The sequence below is a fragment of the Loxodonta africana genome, chromosome 20 (genome assembly GCF_030014295.1).
Source record: "Loxodonta africana isolate mLoxAfr1 chromosome 20, mLoxAfr1.hap2, whole genome shotgun sequence".
NCBI lineage: Eukaryota > Metazoa > Chordata > Mammalia > Proboscidea > Elephantidae > Loxodonta > Loxodonta africana.
The window spans coordinates 13494084-13514355 of record NC_087361.1 but is presented as its reverse complement, the minus strand read 5'-3'; the positions used below and the strand labels follow the sequence as shown (position 1 = coordinate 13514355).

At 43.5% G+C, this 20272-nt stretch overlaps 2 protein-coding genes across 6 annotated transcripts in view; both read left to right on the top strand.

Annotated features, from left to right (window-relative positions):
- TBC1D23 (TBC1 domain family member 23) overlaps positions 1-2339 on the top strand; it is a 62620-nt gene extending 60281 nt beyond the window's left edge. For all 4 annotated transcript variants that reach the window (XM_023559048.2, XM_023559047.2, XM_023559046.2 and 1 more), the window contains one exon: positions 718-2339. In XM_023559048.2, coding sequence (XP_023414816.1) covers positions 718-799 — 82 coding nt within the window. In that variant the 3' untranslated portion in view covers positions 800-2339. The remainder of the gene's footprint in view (positions 1-717) is intronic.
- A 3041-nt stretch (positions 2340-5380) lies between these two features.
- The window catches only part of NIT2 (nitrilase family member 2), a 38133-nt gene continuing 23241 nt past the window's right edge, over positions 5381-20272 (top strand). For both annotated transcript variants that reach the window (XM_064273051.1, XM_064273050.1), the window contains exons 1-7: positions 5381-5460; positions 10075-10193; positions 12202-12322; positions 14047-14135; positions 17903-17996; positions 18493-18567; positions 19668-19746. In XM_064273051.1, the coding sequence (XP_064129121.1) occupies positions 5433-5460; positions 10075-10193; positions 12202-12322; positions 14047-14135; positions 17903-17996; positions 18493-18567; positions 19668-19746 (605 nt within the window). In that variant the 5' untranslated portion in view covers positions 5381-5432. The remainder of the gene's footprint in view (positions 5461-10074; positions 10194-12201; positions 12323-14046; positions 14136-17902; positions 17997-18492; positions 18568-19667; positions 19747-20272) is intronic.

Below are 20272 nucleotides of genomic sequence, written 5' to 3'. Positions count from 1 at the left end.
GTTCTACTCTGGCACACGTGAGGTTGCCAAGGGTTGGAATTAGTCACTGAAAACCCTGTGGAGCACAGTTCTACTCTGGCACACGTGAGGTTGCCAAGGGTTGGAATTAGTCATTGAAAACCCTGTGGAGCACAGTTCTACTCTGGCACACGTGAGGTTGCCAAGAGTTGGAATCGACTTGATGGCAGCTCGTTGTCATCATCAGATACACAGAAAAGAGCTGAACAGCTGCTTGTTCAGGTACTGTTTCTGGTGTATTTCATCATCACAGGGGCTTTAATAGCGGTATGGTGAGAAGATAGTGATATTATAAATAGAAATAGGAAATGTGAACAATATGAAATTATTGTATATTATAAAGTAAATTTAGTATTTTAGATAAAATATTTAAAAGCTCACTGGGAACCTTAGAGTAGGTTATTAAAACCAAAATCCTCTGGTGGGGTCAGAAGAGTATGTCCTATTTGGGTCATTTTATTTGTCTCCTGAACATCAGGCTTGATACCAATAATAAACATTTTGAACGAAAATGAGAGATCAATCTTTCAGTGACCTGAGCAGGAATTTTCTCTGGTCCCAGTTTTGCTTTAAAAGAAAAAAGATTTAATCTGAATTTTTAATCATAGGAGTTTTATAAGGACTTTATATTACTTTAAAAGTACACTATTAATATGTGTGTATGTATGTGTGTGTATATATTCCCTCCCCCCTCCACAGGTATTTGATCCCAAATGCAGGGGATGCTACCAAAGCCATAAAACAACAGATCATGAAAGTTTTGGATGCTTTGGAAAGTTAATATAAAAGAAGATCATTTAAAAAGAAATGAAGGCAGCCAAGAGAAACATGGACATCTTTTCCTGACTGAATACTAACCGGAGGCCTTTCACGTGCTCTTGGGGGTGCTTGACTAACAGGTTTAAGAAAGTGTAAATTACTGTAATCAATCTCTGGACAGCTAAACATTTTTTTGAAATTTTCTTTTGCATTTTTGGTTTTGTAAAATGATTTACTGTAGAGGTCAGTTACTAAGTGAGTCTGCAGTAACTGACCCATGCCCTCGTGGATCAGGGGCTCAGAAGGCGGTTCTGTTCTGAAGAGCTGTTTTACTGGGACATGCATCACTTTCAGGCTTAAAAACAACCATACGGAGGTACTTGCAGTGTCTTCACTGAAAATTCGAGATAGAATTAGATGAAGAGACCCCCTTATTGTTTAGTTTTACCCACTGAGCAATATCAGAAATGAAAAAGTACTACATAGGTTAATAATTACTCTCACTGTTTCTTTTCTTAGAAAGAGTGAAATCTTTTTAATGAAATAGATGAAAATTCCAGCTAACTCCGAAATGCAGTTCAGCTAGTGAAATGTTGAAACATGAGTTTCTAAATCACTCTTGCACCGTTAGCTAATAATTTGAACACAGTGCTTCAGAAATACTAAACCTGACCTTAATGGTTTCTAAGGAGCAGGTAAAAAGCTTTATAATAGGTAGGCATTTTAAAACTAAAATTAACACTTTAGGGACAGAATTATATCTGTAAAATATCATTGGTCTTTATTACAAGTGGAATATTTGGTTTAGGATGTTTGAGAACAAGTGTTGAGCACACATTTATCCTCACTGAGATCATGGGTTGTGGCCACACTGACTTTCACTTCAATAAAGCCAAATAATCAGACAGCTTTATACACTATAGTTGTTTTTATCACTTAAAGAAATTTATCTTCTTTTGCTTTTGTCATCTCTCATTAAAGTCTGAGTGGTTGAAAATATTTTTCTTCTTTTAATGTGACTGAACTGAAAAGTGACCTGCTTTATTTTGCAGCTTTCTCAATTTAATTTATTGGGGTGCGTATTAGACACATTTGGTGAGAAATCCGGGAATGCATCTGGGGCCATGTAATGACTTTTTGTAAAATCTATTTGGGAAATAGCAGATCCACACAGCCTGTCACACCCTGAATGTGATGGGTTATCTCTGAGGGTTGACAGGAGAAAGATTTAGATGCATCCTGCTAACAGTTATTTTAATTTACTTAACGCAAATCAAGCAAATAAAAAGCAACATGATTCAAGAAATTTTATTCTAACACCTAAGTAAAAACAATTTGAGTGGTTGAAGACATTTGCATGAAATTGCACCTGGTGGGATTCTTGTTATTTACAGCTCTCCCCTACAACTGTTGTATCGCATCTTTTCCTTTCTTAGCACCCCCTTTAGAAATATCCTGAGGTCTGGTTTTTCACCCACTTCAGCCATAGAACTTTTTTCAAAATATTAATGTAAAGATGTTTGTGTTACTGTTTGTAAATTAAAATTGTAAATAAGCAAGTACAGTTTGCTCAAAACTTTGTTCTTAATGAAAACGTCTCTCTGTCCCTTTACCCCCTCCCCATTTGTGGATGCCACAAACATCAGAAAATTGAAGGTTATCATTTTAGTAGAATTTTAAATGTTCCTGTTCCAGGTTTGTAAGCATTAGATTCCTGTTTCTGTCCATCTAGAAGGAGGAGGAAGGAGTAGTTTAAAATTAATGACATTAAATTCCAAATGTAAGTTAATTACTACCTTCAACTACTTAAACTCTCTGAACTTTAGTTTCCTCCTCTGAAATAACACGTCAATATTTAGTGAGAATGTGTTTCACTGGATGTATTACGCACTCCTGCACTGGCCTGCTGAACACAGAGCTCCGTTCGCTCTGAAATGCCCACGTCACATGGACTCTCAAGGGTTACAGAGGGGCCAGTATTATGAGGCTGGCATTATTTTCTGTTTTCAGAATGAGAAGACAGACTCAGAGAGGTTGGCTGTAATCTTTACGGAGCAGATCACCAGGCCTTTTTTTCATGGTGCCTCTGGATGGATTTGAACCACCAACCTTTCAATTTGTAGCCAAGGACAAACCATTTCCACAACCCAGAGGCTTAAATGTCCCTAGTTATTCCCCAAATGTTCTTATAGTATTATGTTTTAAACCAGGATCCATTTCAGTATAAGCTATTCCAGAGCATTAGGGAAGATAGCAGGCTTTTAAGTTCATTTTATTATTTTTGATACCAAACCCAAAAGCAAAAATCCTAAAGTGGACTATTCAGAAACCAGATTTCAGCATATTAGAGGACTGATTTGTGGTCGAGGGTTGGAATCCGCAGTATCCATTTTCCTTTCCCCCATTATGGAGTCACTCACGTCCCACTGGCACTTTGCATGCCTAAAACAACCAGGATAATTCCATCCCCTTTGTTACAGTGGCTTGTTCAGAGAGCATAGCCAACCAGCCTACGGTATTACCCAGCCCAGCGGGGTTCTTCTGCAGAGAAATCAGCAGATTCTACAAAACAAGGGATTTTTCAGCAGTGGTGTCACTAGGGGGGGCTGGGGCGATCTGCCTCCACCGGGTGATACTGTTAAAAGGGGGCGACACCAAAATGACTGTCTAAAAATATCCCTATAGTTAGTTATAACAAAACAGTTTTTGTAAGCCCAGCTGACACGTATCAGTATACCTACAAGGCTAGAACTCTGTGCTAACACTTTTCGAACCTCCTAATGTGCTCCTGGCAGCTGTCATTACCCAGTTAAAATTATGCTCAGAACCACTTAGTTTTGTTGCACACGTTACAAGCACGTGCTGTTTTCGTTGCTGCTGATCTTTTTATAATCACCGATTTTGCCAAATTATCTGATTTAGCTATAATTAGTATTTGTGAACCTATATCAATAGCTTTTTTGAGAATGAAATAGTAATTAAAGGGAAAAAAAAGTGATAGATGGGAATTGGTGGACACATTGGAGTAACAGTCACATTAACTGGTTGTCTGTGTAGGGATATGAATATTATCCAATCAGTGACAGCATTGTACTTCAGTTGAAATGTTCTTTTTGATGATGAATGCGATGCCATTCCTCTTTTGTCGTTGCCGGCATAGTAGGCCATATGATTGTCCAATTCAAAATGGTCAGTGCCTAGAATAGTAAGTAAAATGTTGCTGAAGATCATTCAAAAGCCGCTGCAGCAGTATGTCGACAGGATACTGCCAGAAATTCAAGCCAGATTCAGAGGGGGCTGTGGGACAAGGGATGTCATTGTCGATGTCAGGTGGATCTTGGCTTAAAGCAGAGAATACCAGAATATGTTTACTTACGTTTTAGCGATAACTTTGCAAAGGCATTCAACTGTGGATTATAACAAATTATAGATAACATTGTGAAGAATGGGAATGCCAAAACAATCGTGCTCCTGAGGAACCTGTACATAGATCAAGAGGCGGTTGTTCGCGCAGAACACAGGGGATACGTGGTTTAAGAAGAGGACTTGAAGCATTTACTAATGAAGATCAAAGACCACAGCCTTCAGTATGGATTACACCTCAACATAAAACAACAATCCTCACAACTAGACCAATAAGCAACATCATGATAAACGGAGAAAAGGTTGAAGTTGTCAAGGATTTCGTTTTACTTGGACCCACAATCACCCATGGACACAGAAGTCAAGAAATCAAGAGGCACGTTGCATTGGGCAAATCGGCTGCATGAAATCTCTTTAAAGTGTTGAAAAGCAAAGATTTCACTTTGAGGACTAAGGTGCGCCTGACTCAAGCCATGGTGTTTTCAATTGCCTCATACGCATGCAAAAGCTGGACAATGAATAAGGAAGACAGAAGAAGAATTGTGTTGGCGAAGAATATTGAATATACCATGGGCTGTCAGAACAAACAAATCTGTCTTGGCAGTATGGCCAGAGTGCTCCTTACAAGAAAGGGTGGTGAGACTTCATCTCTATCAAGAGGCACCAGTCCCTGGAGAAGGACATCATGCTTGGTAAAGAAAGGGTCAGCGAAAAAGAGGAGATGGATTGACACAGTGGCTGCCACACGGACTCAAGCATAACAGCGATTGTGAGAATGGTGCAGGCCCGGGAGTGTTTAGTTTTGTTATACATGAGTGGGAACCGACTCCAGGGACCAAACTACACAAGAGAATTACCATTTACGAGTAACATTAGTACAGAAAATATTAAGGATTCTATATGGCCTGGTACGGTAAGAGGTCCATGGGGTGCGGGGTGACACCACCCCTAGCCACTGGTTTTCAGCGCCCCCACCCCGACCTGGGTTGTTGAACATGTACTTGAACACTACCCCAACTTAGGCCACCCTCTCTTTGTCCCTTTGCTTTTCAGGGGCTTCTATTTTCCTGGCCGTGTTTCAATTAAGATTCCTGTTGGTAGGTCCTACTACAAACGGGTAGCAGGTGTTTGATGCGTGAACGAAGAACCTCTCCTCGCAGCCAACTGGCCCGGAGGCGGGCGGGGCGGGGCGTAGGCCGCCGAGGCTCCGCCCCCCGACGCGCAGGCTGCTCGCCCCGCCCCTCAGCCGCCGCCGCCTGTCGGTGGAGAGGCGCGCAGAGCCCTCGCGGCCCATGGTGCTTCCCGGCAGAGCCATGGCCAGTAAGTGGCGCCGCTCGGCGGGCGGCCCGAGCGCCGGCGGGAGGGGCGGGTGCGGCGCCGGCTCAGCCCGTCGGCTCTGCCCGTGGCCCTGCCTCGCCCGTGGCCTTGCCGGAGCCGGGCGCCCACGGGGCTCCGGGCCCGGCGGCAGGGGCGGCCCGGCGCGGCGGGCGGGGAGCGGAGGAGGCCGGGCGGGCAGCGCGGAGCCCTCCCGGCGACTACGGACTTCCGGGGGCCCCGGCCTGCTGCCCGGCTGCGGCTGCGGACTTCCGGGAGCCCCGGCCTGCTGCCCGGCTGCGGACTTCCGGGGGCCCCGGCCTGCTGCCCGGCTGCGGCTGCGGGCTTCCGGGAGCCCCGGCCTGCTGCCCGGCGGCACGGAGCCCTCCCGGCGGCTGCGGACTTCCGGGAGCCCCGGCCTGCTGCACGGCGGCGCGGAGCCCTCCCGGCGGCTGCGGACTTCCGGGAGCCCCGGCCTGCTGCACGGCGGCGCGGAGCCCTCCCGGCGGCTGCGGACTTCCGGGAGCCCCGGCCTGCTGCACGGCGGCGCGGAGCCCTCCCGGCGGCTGCGGACTTCCGGGAGCCCCGGCCTGCTGCCCGGCGGCGCTCGCACGCCCCCTGCGTCCCGTCGCGCGGGCTTTCCCGGCGCGCCCCGGGCCGCCTGCTGCAAGATCAGCTGTGCGGCGGGGCTGTGTGCTGGCTGGAAATGCGAGCGCCGCCCTGCACCCCCGACCCACCCAGAGAGCCGAGTCCCTGGGAGCAGGCCCTAGACTGCGCTTCCAGTAAAACCAGGTAATTCTGGTGCTTCTTCAAGCGTGAGGACCTCTGCCGTGTGGGTCCTTGGAGAATTCCAGTGTTTTTGCGTTAGAAGCCAGCCTGTCCAGCGAGGTTTCTTTCACCCTCTTCCCCACAGATGGGTGTTTGAGCTAGGACTTGGCCAGAGTGTCTGCCCTAGTTATTTGTGTTTTGAGCCCTGTCACGTGAAAACAAGGCTCCTGTTTTGTTTGATTTGGGCTGGATGGTAAGAACCACTTGCCCTGGGGTCCATTCTGACAGAAAGCGACCCCATGTGGTGAGAGGATTGGGTAATTTGCCCTGCCTTGCACCGCCCTCACCCCGACGGACGGCGGAATGCCCAGGTCTCCTGGGCAGAAGACTGGGAAGTTTGTTTCTGCGTCTGGACACTGAGCTTCCGGGTGGACTATTGCTTGATTTGTGCGCGTTCCCATCCTGGGCCAGACCGGTTCACTCCGAAGGCCCCTGGGATGAGTTTCTAGCTGTGTTTGACCCAGCGCCTTTGCAAAATTCTGTTGCTGGAGCCAGTGGAGCGCTCTTGACTCAGAGCCTGGAGACTCAGTCCTGGCTCAGCCAACAGCTTTCCTTAGGATGTCAACAAAGTCATTTTTTTCTGGACCTCAGTTTCCTGACCTGTAAAATGGACATAAACTGCCTTCACTGAGTGAGGACTTTTGAAGCTGCCATGAAATACTGAGTGTGGATGTGTTGTTATCCATTTCAAACCGCTGGCGCAGTGCATGTTGGTGGCTGAGTGTTCAGGATTGGAATGTGGAAGTCCTTCAACACACCTCCCTGGGCGGGAGGTGACTGGTAGGGCATGACAGAGGCAGATGAGCTGGAGAGCTGTGGTTCTCCATGGTGGGGGTTGAGGATGGGGGTAGATATGGCTCCCTGCGGACTGTTTTCAACTTAGGTGACCCCCGATCCCTCCAAAAAAGGTGCTGGGTGGCTCTGCCTCCCCATCCCACTGCACAGTTCCAGATTTTGGCTTTAATAACAGCTCACAGATGTTTATGTGTGTAAAGACCCTGGCCCGGCCTTAAGTGCAGTTACTGTGTTGTTCCCTTCACTTAAGTTACTTTCTTCTTTCTTTTCCACTTGGTAAGTCTTCATTGTTAGATTGCAACGACTCATAGGGCAACCAGGGATCTTAAAAGTCATTTTATGTCCATTTTACGGATGAGAAGATGAAGTGACTCCTGTCGCATCCTCAGTATGAACTACCTCCCCCGTGGCGGAATTTCCCTACCGTGGCACCTCTGTGGAGTGTGGTGATTTGCGGAGCAACAGGCAGGCCCAAGCCTAGTTCGGGACTCCTGCCCTTCTGGGTGGGAGGGGAAGAGGAGAACCATCAACACAGCCATGGTGGGCTTCATCTTCCAGCCCTTCAGAAACAGGGACAAAGCCCAGCTTCTGAGTTACAGCGGAGACCTTTAGTGGGTCTGTGTGATGTTGAGATAGCTCGAGGTGCCTGTTTACCCAAAAGGAATCGCAGCTCTTGTTTCCTGTTTTAGGTTCCCTTGTTTTCATCCAGGTTCTGGAACAATTTAACGAGCTCCATTCTGGAGTATAGTGAGCTCTTCTCACTATGCTTAGGAAAGACCGAGGAATGGGACATCTGAGTTTTCTTACGTTTAGGGTCTGTGAGTGTTGCCTCTTCTGGGGATGTTTGCCCTGTTACAGGAGACACCAGAGAGGTGGTTCTCTAACGGTGGGGTTTTCAGACTCTGGAGCGGGGATGGTGTAGGTAATATAGGGCAAAAACCTGTTGCCTTCAAATCGACACCAACTCATGGCCACCCATGTGTGCCTGATCAGCACTGTGTTCCATAGGGTTTTCGACGGCTGATGTTTTGGAAGGAGATCATCAGGCCCTTCTTCTGAGGTGCCTCAGGGGAACTCAAATCTCCAGCCTTTTGATTAGCAGCCAAGTGCATTAACCGTTTGTACCAGCCGGGGACCCCAAGTTAGGGCAGGCCACTGCTAAAACCTCCCAAAGTTTTGCAGACCTTTATAGGTTACCGTGTGCTTTGGCTCCTTTCCTGCAGCCTCCTATCCGACCATGCACAAGGACTGTATCAGTCAGGGCCAGGAAGGACACGGAACTGCACCAGTAATTTGAATGGGGGAAAGTTAATAGGAAGAATTATGGAAACCCTGGTGGCGTAGTGGTTAAGTGCTACAGCTGCTAACTAAAAGGTCGGCAGTTTGAATCCACCAGGTGCTCCTTGGAAACTCTCCTGGGCAGTTCTACTCTGTCCTGTAGGGTCACTGTGAGTCAGAATCAACTCAATGGCAACGGGGTTTTTTTTTTTTAAAGGTGATTACTATATGTCTTAGTTACCTAGTGCTACTATAACAGAAATACCATAAGTGGATGGCTTTAACAAGCAAAATTTTCTCTTACAGCCTAGGAGGCCAGAAGTCCAAATTCAGGGCACCAGCACCAGGGGAAGGCTTTCTCTCTTGGTTAGCTCTGGGAGAAGGCCCTTGTCATCAATCTCCCCCTGATCTAGGAGCCTCTCAGTGCAGGGATCCCGGGTCCAAAGAACATGCTCCACTCTTGCTCTTCTTGGTTGGTGGTAGTGAGGTCCCTCTCCTCTCTGCTCTGTTCTCTCTTTTATGTCTCAAAAGAGAATGACTCATGATACAACCTAACCCTGTAGATTGAGTCCTGCCTCATTAGCATAACTGCATCTAATCCTGCCTCATTAATGTCATAGAGGTTAGGATTTATAACACATAGGATAATCACATCAGATCACAAAATGGTGGACAACCACACAATACTGGAAATCATGGCCTAGCCAAGTTGATATACATTTTGGAAGGACACAATTCAATCTATAATACTATGAGAGCTAGAAGACCACACTAAAGAGTATGGGGAGAGCAAGTGTAGGGTCCTTCTGTCAAGGAAGGAATAAATTTCACAGAGCCCCCAATCTGCTCAGCCCAAGGCTGAGATTTAGACCTTATAAGCAGGCTGGCTGCATAATCTGCAGGACCTGTTCCAAGATGAAACTGGAACCTCTTGTTTAGAAAGCAAGAAAAAAATACTGTTAACTTGCCATGGTGTTTTTTGTCTGCTGCTTAACATTGTACTCCTTTGGCTACAGGGTTATCTGCGGGGTTAGCGCAGACCCTCCCAGGTGCCTGGGGCCTACCCTGTGACTCAGGACATGAGCAGCCTGCCCACTGCCAGGCTCCCCCTCCTGTCAGCCGCTGGACCAACTCACTGTGTCCCAGCCACTGGCGGGGAAATAGAGGCAGGCATCTCCACTTCCCATGGGCCCACTGCCCCAATTCACAGCAGGTGGGCAGCTTGAAGGGTTTGCAGCTTCTTTGCTGGGACGAGCTCTGTACCTGGGTGGGAGTGGACGGGAGACCCAAGATCAAGTAGCCGGGGAGAGGATTCAAACCCAGCCTGCTTACTTCAAGCCGTGTTCTCACTTCATTCCCCATACTATGTGGTGAGAAGCCGGCTCTGCCTCCTTTACTTCCTATTCTTGGCCTGGCCTGGGGCTTTGTCTAGGGATCTTGCTCTATCTCAGGGTTTCTCAACCACAGCACTGTCAGTGTTTGGCACTGGCTGATTCTTTGTTGCCAGGAGGCTGTCCTGTGCACTTGCAGGATGTTTAGCAGAATCCCAGCCTTGATCCACAGATACTAGTAGCCCCCTGCCAGTCATGACAATCAAAAACATTTCCAGACATTGCCATATGTCCCCTGGGGGCAAATTTGCCCTCTGTTTGAGAACCATGATTCATTGGAATTTAGCAGTCAGGTCTGCTGACAACTATTTTTTATCTTTGCCCTCAGCTTTCCGCTTGGCCCTCATCCAGCTTCAAGTTTCTTCCATCAAATCAGATAACGTCACTCGAGCTTGTAGCCTTGTCCGGGAGGCAGCAACGCAAGGAGCCAAAATCGTGTCTCTGCCGGTAAGTGTAGAGGAAGCCTTCCCTTTCTGGGAACTGTAGATCCAACAGAATAGTGTTTGCCATCCCTGGGTGACCTTTTGTGTCCCAAGGTCCAGCAAGGCCACGTCGGGCCCTGGGAGTTTTCCACGTATATGGATGATGACCCTAGCAAGGGCCTTTGTGACAGGATGTGCCAACATGGTTGTAGGTCTCTAACTTTAGGATCATCTACTCTGTTCAGGAGAGGAAACCAAAATCCTAGTAAGTTGAAGAACTTACTTAAAGCTAAAATACTCAGTACCTTAGATACTTATCTTTGTTTCTTATGTAATTAAGTCTTTACAGGACCAGGACATATGGGTTTTAACACTCAGGTTCCAACATTAAAAATAATGAAAATGATTAGAAACGTTTATGAAGTCTGTGGCACCGTAAAGCCAGTAGGACTCTCTCTCTCTTTCTGAGGTAGTTTCTTTGAGAACAGAACCAGCTGAAGGTTGGCCACATTTGTTTGTCAGCAAGTCCAGGGCAAGCCCTCAAGAGGCCTGCCACAGATGTCAGCCTATGCATCTACTCGCATCTTCTCCAAAGACCTGACGATGATTAGTGGGTGGAATTATTCCAGATGGCCCCTTGATACTGAATCCCCACTATGGGGAGGAGGCAACCCTTTGCACACCCTGTCTAGATTGACTGGAGAATTTTCAGGGCCACTTTGTATTTTATTTAGACCCCAGTTCATCACAAATGTGGCCATTGAGCTGAGATCTTCAACAAGGGAGCCAGAGGTCTTACTGCTAAGCCAGTCTTCCTTATGGCTCCAGTCTTAGCACTCTCCTGTACTTGTGTCCTGATCATGGTCTCTTGTTGGTTTATGTTGCCAAGGTCAGGAGAAGAAGCCCAGAAGTCAAAGCACTTGAATTCTGCCCTTGCCCACCTCACTGTCTATCCAGCATGAGTCTTGTACAAGCAGCAGCCTCTGGGCTTGAGGTTCCAGGTACATAGGAGATCTCAGTAAATACAAAATCAGTGAGTGAGAGTCTTAAGTCTAGTAATTTTTGCCTTCTGTTTTCTGAAATACCCCAGAACTGTTGACGACAGTCATACCCTGGGTGGAATGAGAGACTGTGTAGGATCCAAATGATAGTGCCGGAAGGGAATTTAGAAACAGCTCATTTTACGGACGAGGAAGTATCAGAGCCTCTCTGGCTTTCAAAGGTTCATGTATTTTCTTCAGAAACAGACTTACTGCTTTACATAGTTAATAATTATAATTTTGAACCTATGAGTTCATCCTAACACCCAAAGTCATATGAGTAAGCACAGTTACAGTAGGTCCTGTGTCCTAGTTTGTTAGTGCTGCTGTAACAGAAATACCACAAGTGGAGGCTTTACCAAGGATTTATTTTTTCAGCTTAGGGAACTAGAAGTCTGAATTCAGGGTACCACCTCTAGGGGAAGGCTCTGTCTGTCTGCTCTGGGGGACCTGGTCTCAGCTTCTCTGACTTCCTTCTTGGTCTTCCTTGGAAATGTCCCTGCGACATCTGTCTTTCCCCTATTCGTGCTTGCTTGTTTCTGAGCCTGATTTGCTCTTTTTACATCCCAAAAGTGGCTTAAGACACAGTGTACACTTATATGGCCTCATTAACAGAACAAAGAAAACCCTATTCTCAAATGCAGTTACATCCATGGGTATAGGGGTTAGGATTTACATATTTTGGAGGCATGCAATTCATTCCATAACATCCTAGATACCCAAGGTTAGGGACCAGTTGTTCTGGCAAAGACAACTCTGGCCTCTGCTAAGCTGACCATGATCAGGCAGTGCACACATGACTTATCTCCTCTAGCTCCACTTAAGCCAGTTGTTGAGTCCTGCCTGTGGCTACAGGCTCTGTAGCCCTGAGGTATCAGGGTTGTCCTTAGCGGAGCTAAAAGAAGCATCTGTCTTCTTATAACAGAATATTAAAATGGGTTGAGTATTTTGGTGGTTCTTTGCCCCTCTTTTTTTCTGCCAACATTATTCTAGGAATGTTTTAATTCTCCATATGGCACGAAATATTTTCCTGAGTATGCAGAAAAAATTCCTGGTGAATCCACACAGAAGCTTTCTGAAGTAGCAAAGGAGTGCAGCATATATCTCATTGGAGGTAACTTCCCACCTGTAAGGTATAAAGGCCTAAACGTTCAAAACATCAGAATGACCTTTCTTGTTACATTTAAACTGGGGAATACAATTCAGCCATTGAAAAGAATGAGATAGAGCTATACGTAAGGTGGAGATATGCAAGGCCCATTGTTAAGTGAAAAAAAGTGAGTTTTGCTTGATATGAACAAGTTATTCCCTTTCAGATTAATGCCACACACAGAAGAAGGCTATATAAATTTTATACGTAGGTATAATTTTTTTTTTATGTATGTAGAGTGGAGGCCTGGTAGTACAGTGGTTAAGCTCTCAGCTGCTAACCAAAAGGTCAGTGGTTCGAACTCACCAGCTGCTCTTCAGGAGAAAGATGTGGCAAGAGAAACCCTATAGGGCAGTTCTATTCTGTTCTGTAGGGTCAGTATGTGTCAGAATAGACTTGACGGCAATGGGTTTTTGTTTTGTTTTTTTAATGTATGTAAAGGCATAGTAAATGCTGTAGAAGGACACACGCCAAACTGATAATGATGATTTTCTCTACAAAAGGACTGGGATTACAGAGACAGGTGTCAACAGAACTTTTGCTGTAGTAGTAGTGGAAACAGAAATCACATCTGAGTGTCTTTCGTTATACTAATAAAATATTGGGATTTTTTTTTCCATAAAGAGACCATATACGTAAACCAGCTAAACCAGACCCACTGCCGTCCAGTCAGTTCCAACTCACAGTGACCGTATAGGACAGAGTAGAACTGCCCTGTTGGGTTTCCAAGACTGTAATCTACTTGGAAGCAGACTGCCACATTTTTGGCTTGAGGAGCAGCTGGTAGGTTCAAACCATCGACCTTTTGGTTAGCAGCCGAGTGCTTTAACCACTGTGCAACCAGGGCTCCTACATACATAAAGGTAACTTTTATTTATGTGGTTTAGAAATAAATTTTAAAATGTTCTCTTTGGTTAAATAAAGAATAAGCAAACTAAAACTCTGCTCAATAAATACAGGAAACAAAATTATTTCTATATTATATTAAGGATTAGAAATGAATTAAGAAAAATCCCATACTAGTTGCTGTCAAGTCAGTTTTGACTCTTGGTGACCGATTTTGTATCAGAGGAGAGCTTTGCTCCATGGGGTTTTCAGTGGCTGATTTTTTAGAAGTAAATCACCAGGCTTTTCTTTCGAGGTACTTCTGGGTGGACTTGAACTTCCAACCTTTCAGTTAGCAGCCAAACACGTTAACCATTTGTACTACCCAGAAGTTCAGAAATGAAGGCAAAGCATGAAGCACAGAGATAGAACTGTAGGAACCATGTTCAGTGATGGGGAGACTTATGGCTTAACATCCCTATCTTGAGGCTTTTTGGGATGCTGTTCTGTTGCAGGACCTGGTGAATTTTAATTTGAGCAACAGGGAATTCCCACATTTTGGTCTAATGTTACAGATCAAGTGTTGGTCAAGAGAAAGGCTGAATTTCAGGAATGATTTGGGTATTTTTTAAATCCATTTTGGCATCAGATCCAATTATATTTTGTCTGCACTCTGGAGCTTATCTCTAAAAGATTATATTCAAGGAAAAAAAAAAAGCTCATGATTAAATAACCCTTAAAAGATAGTAAACTTTATTTTTAGACCCAAGTGACAATTTATCAAATCTTTATCAAGTTATCACAGAAGAATTGCTTTATTCAGAATGTTTTGTGTGCCTATGTGTTTCTCCCCTCAATGAAAGGTTCCATTCCTGAAGAAGATGCTGGGAAATTATATAACACATGTGCCGTGTTTGGACCTGATGGAAATTTACTGGTAAAACACAGAAAGGTAAGTGGGAAATTTGGCAAGTCTTGTTGCCTCTAGAGAATTTGTTATGAAGTCCCTAGTTCCTCTCATCATATTGTACACGCAGCAGGCATATGGTTTATTGGCAGAGGAGACTATTCTTGGTCGTTGGAATTTTTATATACATTTTAGACTTTTCCTTCTGCAAAGGAAAAACCAACAGGAATTTTGATTGGGTTTGCCTTGAATGTTTATAGATCAATTTGGCCAGAGTTGCCATCTTTGCAGGATTAAATGCATATACATTTAAGATTGTCAAGTCCTCCTAATGAATTCTTATATCTGTAGGAAATGTCCCTTTTATTTCTTATAATACTTTTTGTCTTGGAGTGTGTTTTATATCTGATATTCCTATAGCCACTCCAGGTTTCTTATGCTTACTGTTTGCATGGTACATTTTTGTGTAATCTTTTATTTTCAGTCTCTTTGTGTCTTTATATTTAAAATGGTTCTCTTGTAGGCAGCATATAGTTGGGTCTTGCTTTTTTATTAATTTTCACAATCTCTGCCTTTTAATTGGAAGTTAGTCCATTTATATTTAATGTAATTATTAATATTGTTGAACTTAGGTCTATAGATATTGTACCATTTTTTTTTTTCTCCTTTCCTTTGGGTTAGTGGAAATTTTTTATAATTCCGTTTTAATTTATCTGTTGGCTTTTTAGTTGTAGATCTTTGCATTATTCTTTCAGTTGTTGCCCTAGGGATTATAATATGCATACTTGTTAAAGTCTATTTATAACTAATATTGTACTAAAATGTAAGAACCTTGCAATCGTATAGGTTCGTTTTCTATCTCCCCTCCCCTGTTCTGTATGCTATAGTTGTCATACATACTGCATTTACACATATTATAAATTCCACAAAACTATTTAAGTAGCCATTTGTATTTTTAAAGAAATTAAGAGTAAAGTACAGTCTTTTATATTAACCCTAAAAGACTATTTCACTCTTAATTTCTATCATTTCTCCAAATATTTAACATTTCTGGTTTTTCTTTTCTTCCCAAAGATCCTAGTTTCTATGCAGTCCTTCCCTTCAGACAGAAAGATCTCTCTTGCATTTCTTATAGTGAGAATCAGCAGTCTGTGGATTCTCTTGGTTTTTGTTCATGAATGTATCTTTATTTTGCCTTCATTCTTAGAAGATAGTTTTTTCTAGATACAGAATTCTGGGTTGGTTGACAGTTTTCTTTTTTTCTCTCCAGTAGTTTAAAAGATACTTAGTTGCTTTCTAACCTCCATCTTTTTTTTTCCAAGAGTCAGTGGTAATTTGTATTGTTGTTTCCTTTTTTTATGTAATTTGTTGTTTTTCTGTTTTTCTATGCCTGCTTTCAAGATTGTCAGTTATCTTTGGTTCTCAGTATTTTGACTCTGATGTGCCTAGGTGTGGTTTTCTTTTCATTTATCTTTATGTCTTATATCTGTAAATTTAAGTGTTTCAACCACATTTGGGAAATTTGGGGTGTTATTTTGTTAAATATTTTTCTGTCCGATTCTCTCCTCCTTTGGGACTCCAATACTTGTATGTTAATGTTTTTTGATATTGTTCCACAGGTCACTAAGGCGCTGTTGGTTTTTTTTTTTTTTTTTTCAATTTTTCTCTCTGTTCTTCAGATTGGACAACTTCTGTTATCTGTCTTCAAGTTCACTAATTCTTTCATTATCTCCAATTTCCTGTAAGCCAATTCACTGAAATTTTTTTAAAATCTCATATATTTTTCAGTTTTAAAATTTCTGTTTATTTTTATAGTTTTCATTTCCTACTGAGATTTTCTATTTTGTTTATTCATCAGGATCTTGTTTTCTTTCTTTTTTAACACACCCTTGAGCTCAGTTTCAGTAGCAGCTTTAAATTTTTTGTCTGGTAGCTATCACACTGGGGTCATGTTGGAGTCTGTCTCCATTAATTACCTTTTCTTTGGAGTAGGGTGGGGTCACATTTTGCTGTTTCTTTGCGTGTCTAGTAATTTTGGATTGTATATTGGACTATATGTGGTATTCTTGATTTTATTACATTTCTCCAAAAAGTGTTGACATTTTTTGTTTTAGCAGTAAAGTAAGTTCCCTTGGCTGTACTCAAACACCAAATTCTGCCTCCTTCGCGAGCTGGGCAGCAGCTTTAGCTGCTCTGTTAAGTTGCTTAGCCTTAGCTGGCTGCTTGAAGTCTTCCCTGCTCATTTAATTCAGTGATCAGCCAGAGATTTGGACAGATTTTATATCCAGAATTAAGGGCTCTCCGTCTTTAGCTTTCTCCTTTTTAGGATATACCCCCTCATTTCTCAGTTCCTATGTACTTTGTCTTCTGGTTCTACAAGCCAGTAAGAGTGTATGTACTTTTCCCACTGCTGGTAGCACCAACTGGAGCCTGCTTTCAGGCTAAAACCATAAACAAAAGGGAAACTCACCCAGTCCTATTCCTTTTTTCCAGATGTTGACTTCACTTCAGTTTTTGCCTGCTTGTGGTCACTCTGCAGTGCTTTTAAGTAGATGTGCTTTTTATTTTGTCTAGAGTTCATAATCATGTGTGAGAGAGTTGGTCTGACAGGAGCTACTGTGCCTTTACTGAATAAAGTACCCACATTGGGCTATTTAACTCAACTGTTTGAAGCACGTTTTTTCAGTATTAAGTTTTCCTGTCCATGAGTGTGGTATTTATCCCCCCATTTATGTAGGCTTTCTTTATTTTCTCTCAACTTTTTAAATATACTCTTGTATATCTTTTCTTAGATTTATTCCTAAGTAGTGTATTTTGGTGCTCTTTCATTTTCTGTTTCTTGCTCATATATAGAACAACTAATTTTTTAAATATTAACCTTGTATATAATGACCTTCCTAAACTCACTTATTGATTCTAATAATTAGTAGAATTTTTTGGAGCTTCTAGTTATACAATTATGTCACCTGAGAATAATAACAGTTTTCATTTTATTTCCAGTCCTTACAGTTTTTATTCCTTTCTTTTGCCTCATTGCTCTGTTTAGGAGTATAAATGTTGAATAGCAGATATCCTTGTCTTGTTCCCAATCTCAGAGGGAAGGCTTTCAATGTTTGACCGTTAATTATGATGTTTGTTGTAGGGTTTTTTTGCAGATACTCTTTGTCAGATTAAGGAAGTTTCCTTCCTAGAAGAGTTTTTTGATCTTGTGTTTTTAAAATCATGAATGGATGTAGAAGTTTACCAAATGCTGAGTATGCATCTCTAAGATGATCATATGGTTTTTCTCTCTTATTTTGTTCGTGTGAATCACATTGATTTTTCTAATGTTAAACAATGTTTGCTTTCCTTGAATAAACCCAATTTGGAAGCAGTGCATTATTCTTTCTATACATTGCTGAATGTAGTTTGCAGATTTTTACCTATTTTTAATCCTTGCCCACTGTTCACCTTCCTGCCCACTTAGCAGTTTGAGAGATTAATTCAGGACACTTCTTAGACTATGAGAAGTCTTCATCTAGCAGTAAAAAAAAGAGCACATTAGTTTCTTCCCAGAAGCACGGACATTGATTTGCACACCGCCTAGAAAAGAGGCATTGTAAAACCAACAGCATCCTTCTTCCAGTTTCCTGTAATAGATTTCATTTTTATGTCAGCCAGCTGGTGGGGTGGATCATGGGGAGGTTGGGGGTGCTGTTTGTACAGGTGGTCCTAAGCACCCCACATGTCTGCCCATGGGAACATGTCTGTCGTTACTGCTGTGTACCCCACTTGAGAAGAGGTAGTAACCAAGTTACTTATTTGTGATGCAGATCCATCTGTTTGACATTGATGTTCCTGGGAAAATTACATTTCAAGAATCTATAACACTGAGTCCTGGCGATAGTTTCTCCACATTTGATACACGTATGTACCAGATAAGTTCGCCGCTTTTAGCAGTCCCAGTAGGAGAGAATCAGATATTCCTTTCTTTTTCTCTTAAGTTTCTCCCCAATTTCTTCACATAACCTGACTGAAAGGCCAGAAGTGAGAAGAGCAGGGAATGGTTACTTATCTGGAAAGGTCAGGCTGAATGGAGAATAAGGGCTTGACATGATTTTGCTCTTCCATTTGGCCACAGCCTCCTATTAGTAGGACAGCTTCCCCAGTGTATGTTAGGCTAGATTGAACACCTCCCACTTAGATAAGCATTCAGTTAGAATGAACTTCTCATCTCTACTCTGCTAACATAAATGATGTCTTTATGGGGTGAAGTCCAACATATACATATTGTCCAACAACTGTGGGTCCTGTGTTAATTTACGCCTGTCAGTGTTTTGTGATCATTAGCTCAAGGAGGCGTTGCCAAACCATTTCATAGGAGTTTAACTTTTTCCTTGTGTCTCCTCTGTCTGAAAAACAGCTTACTGCAGAGTGGGCCTGGGCATCTGCTATGACATCCGCTTTGCAGAGCTTGCACAAATCTATGCACAGAAAGGTGAGGCCGCGCCATAGCTGTGATACGTCGGTGCGTGGTGGGCTGGTCTCTGTGGGCTGGAGAGAGCCCTTAGTCAGAAAGGCGGGAGGGGGGTTCTTAATCTCTTTACCCCCCAACCCCCCCACCCCCACATTGCTTCTCACACTTTCCCTGCAAACGGATGATAGCGTTTTGGGGGGTTGTGATTTAACACACCATATGCTAAGGCAGGAGCCATGTCTGCTGTACCTTTTGAGCCCTTCCTGCAACTGTGTTTGGAAAGAGTGACTTGGACCCCAGTAGAAATAAATAACTGGTCTGCACGCTCATGGATTTCACCACTTAGTAGCTCCAGACCTTGAGTAGCAGTAGAAATGTGGTCCAGACAAATAGAGGTGACCTGTTGTCTTGGCAGAGCACTGGGCCAAGTCAGAAGATCTGGGTTCTGGTTCCAACTCTTCCCCTTAATTGGCACAATAACTTTGGGTAAAATGATTTAATGTCTAAAGCGGTGGCTCTCAAGTTGCCTCATAGGAATAGTCTGAGGACTAAGGAGAAAGAACTTAAAAAGCTCCTCCTGTGGTGTTCAGCAAATATTAGCGTCCCTGCTAGACCAGCGAGGCTACTTCCAATTCAGTTCTCACTTAAAAAAGAGAAGCGGTGGCAGATGGTGTGACTGCCTGGGCAACAGAGTTGGAGGTGCACAGGATCCAGGGCTGAGGGTCTCTGTTGAGTCTCATCAACATGCATTACAGCACCTACTCTGCCCGTAATTTCAGTTGAAAAGAAATACAGAACATGGTCCTTGTCTATGTGGAGCTGATCATATGGTGCCGAGAGAAATTCGGATGACAGTTCTGCTCTACGTTTTTTAGGCAAATTCGTGTGTTGCGACTTCTGTCATCGATACCACTTTTCTTGGGTGTCTGTGTTTTATGTGTGTATCTATAAAGGAATTCAGTGCCATATCTTAATGCTGCTACCATTGTCTGACTTGGCTAACATTTTTATGCCTGAGAAAGCTTTGAGTTTATTCCCAATTGGGTAAGGAACAAAGGGAAGGACAAGTGTGGTTGAGTATTCACCTGCATCCACTGTTCTTTGGCCTCTTTCTCTCCAAGGCTGCCAGCTGTTAGTATATCCTGCTGCTTTTAATTTGACCACTGGGCCAGCCCACTGGGAGTTGCTTCAGAGAGGCCGGTAAGAAAGGAATCATATCTTCAAGCATCTCAGTGTCTCCTCTTTGAGGAAAAATCTCCACTTTGGTAGAAGTACCAGCCTCCCCAGTACCGAATGCTGCCCCTGACTCAGGATGCCACTGCACCCGAATGCAATTAGGAAGGATGAATCTCCTGAGAGGGCTTCTACTTTTGGGCACCTTCTCCTCAGATGCCACAACACTAACCTCATGGATTTTGGGCTGCAGTTCCAAGATCATTCAGTGCATCAAGTGGACAGTGGTTTCATCTTCTGTAATTAGAAAGGGCCTGGTATGTCTGGGACAGTTGCCAGCAACTTTTACAGAGAAATTGAAATCCATGGAGCTTACTTGCTCAGAGCCTAGAAGCCAAGGAAAAGGCAGGGGTTGTTTTAGCCTGACAGCCCTAGGGAAAGATTTGTGGTCTCTACCCAAGACTCTGTGCTGTTCAGATTAGAGTGTTTATCTTGCCCCATTCTTCACACCATTCTGCTAGTCTTGGAGTTATTCTGCCAATGAACTCATTGT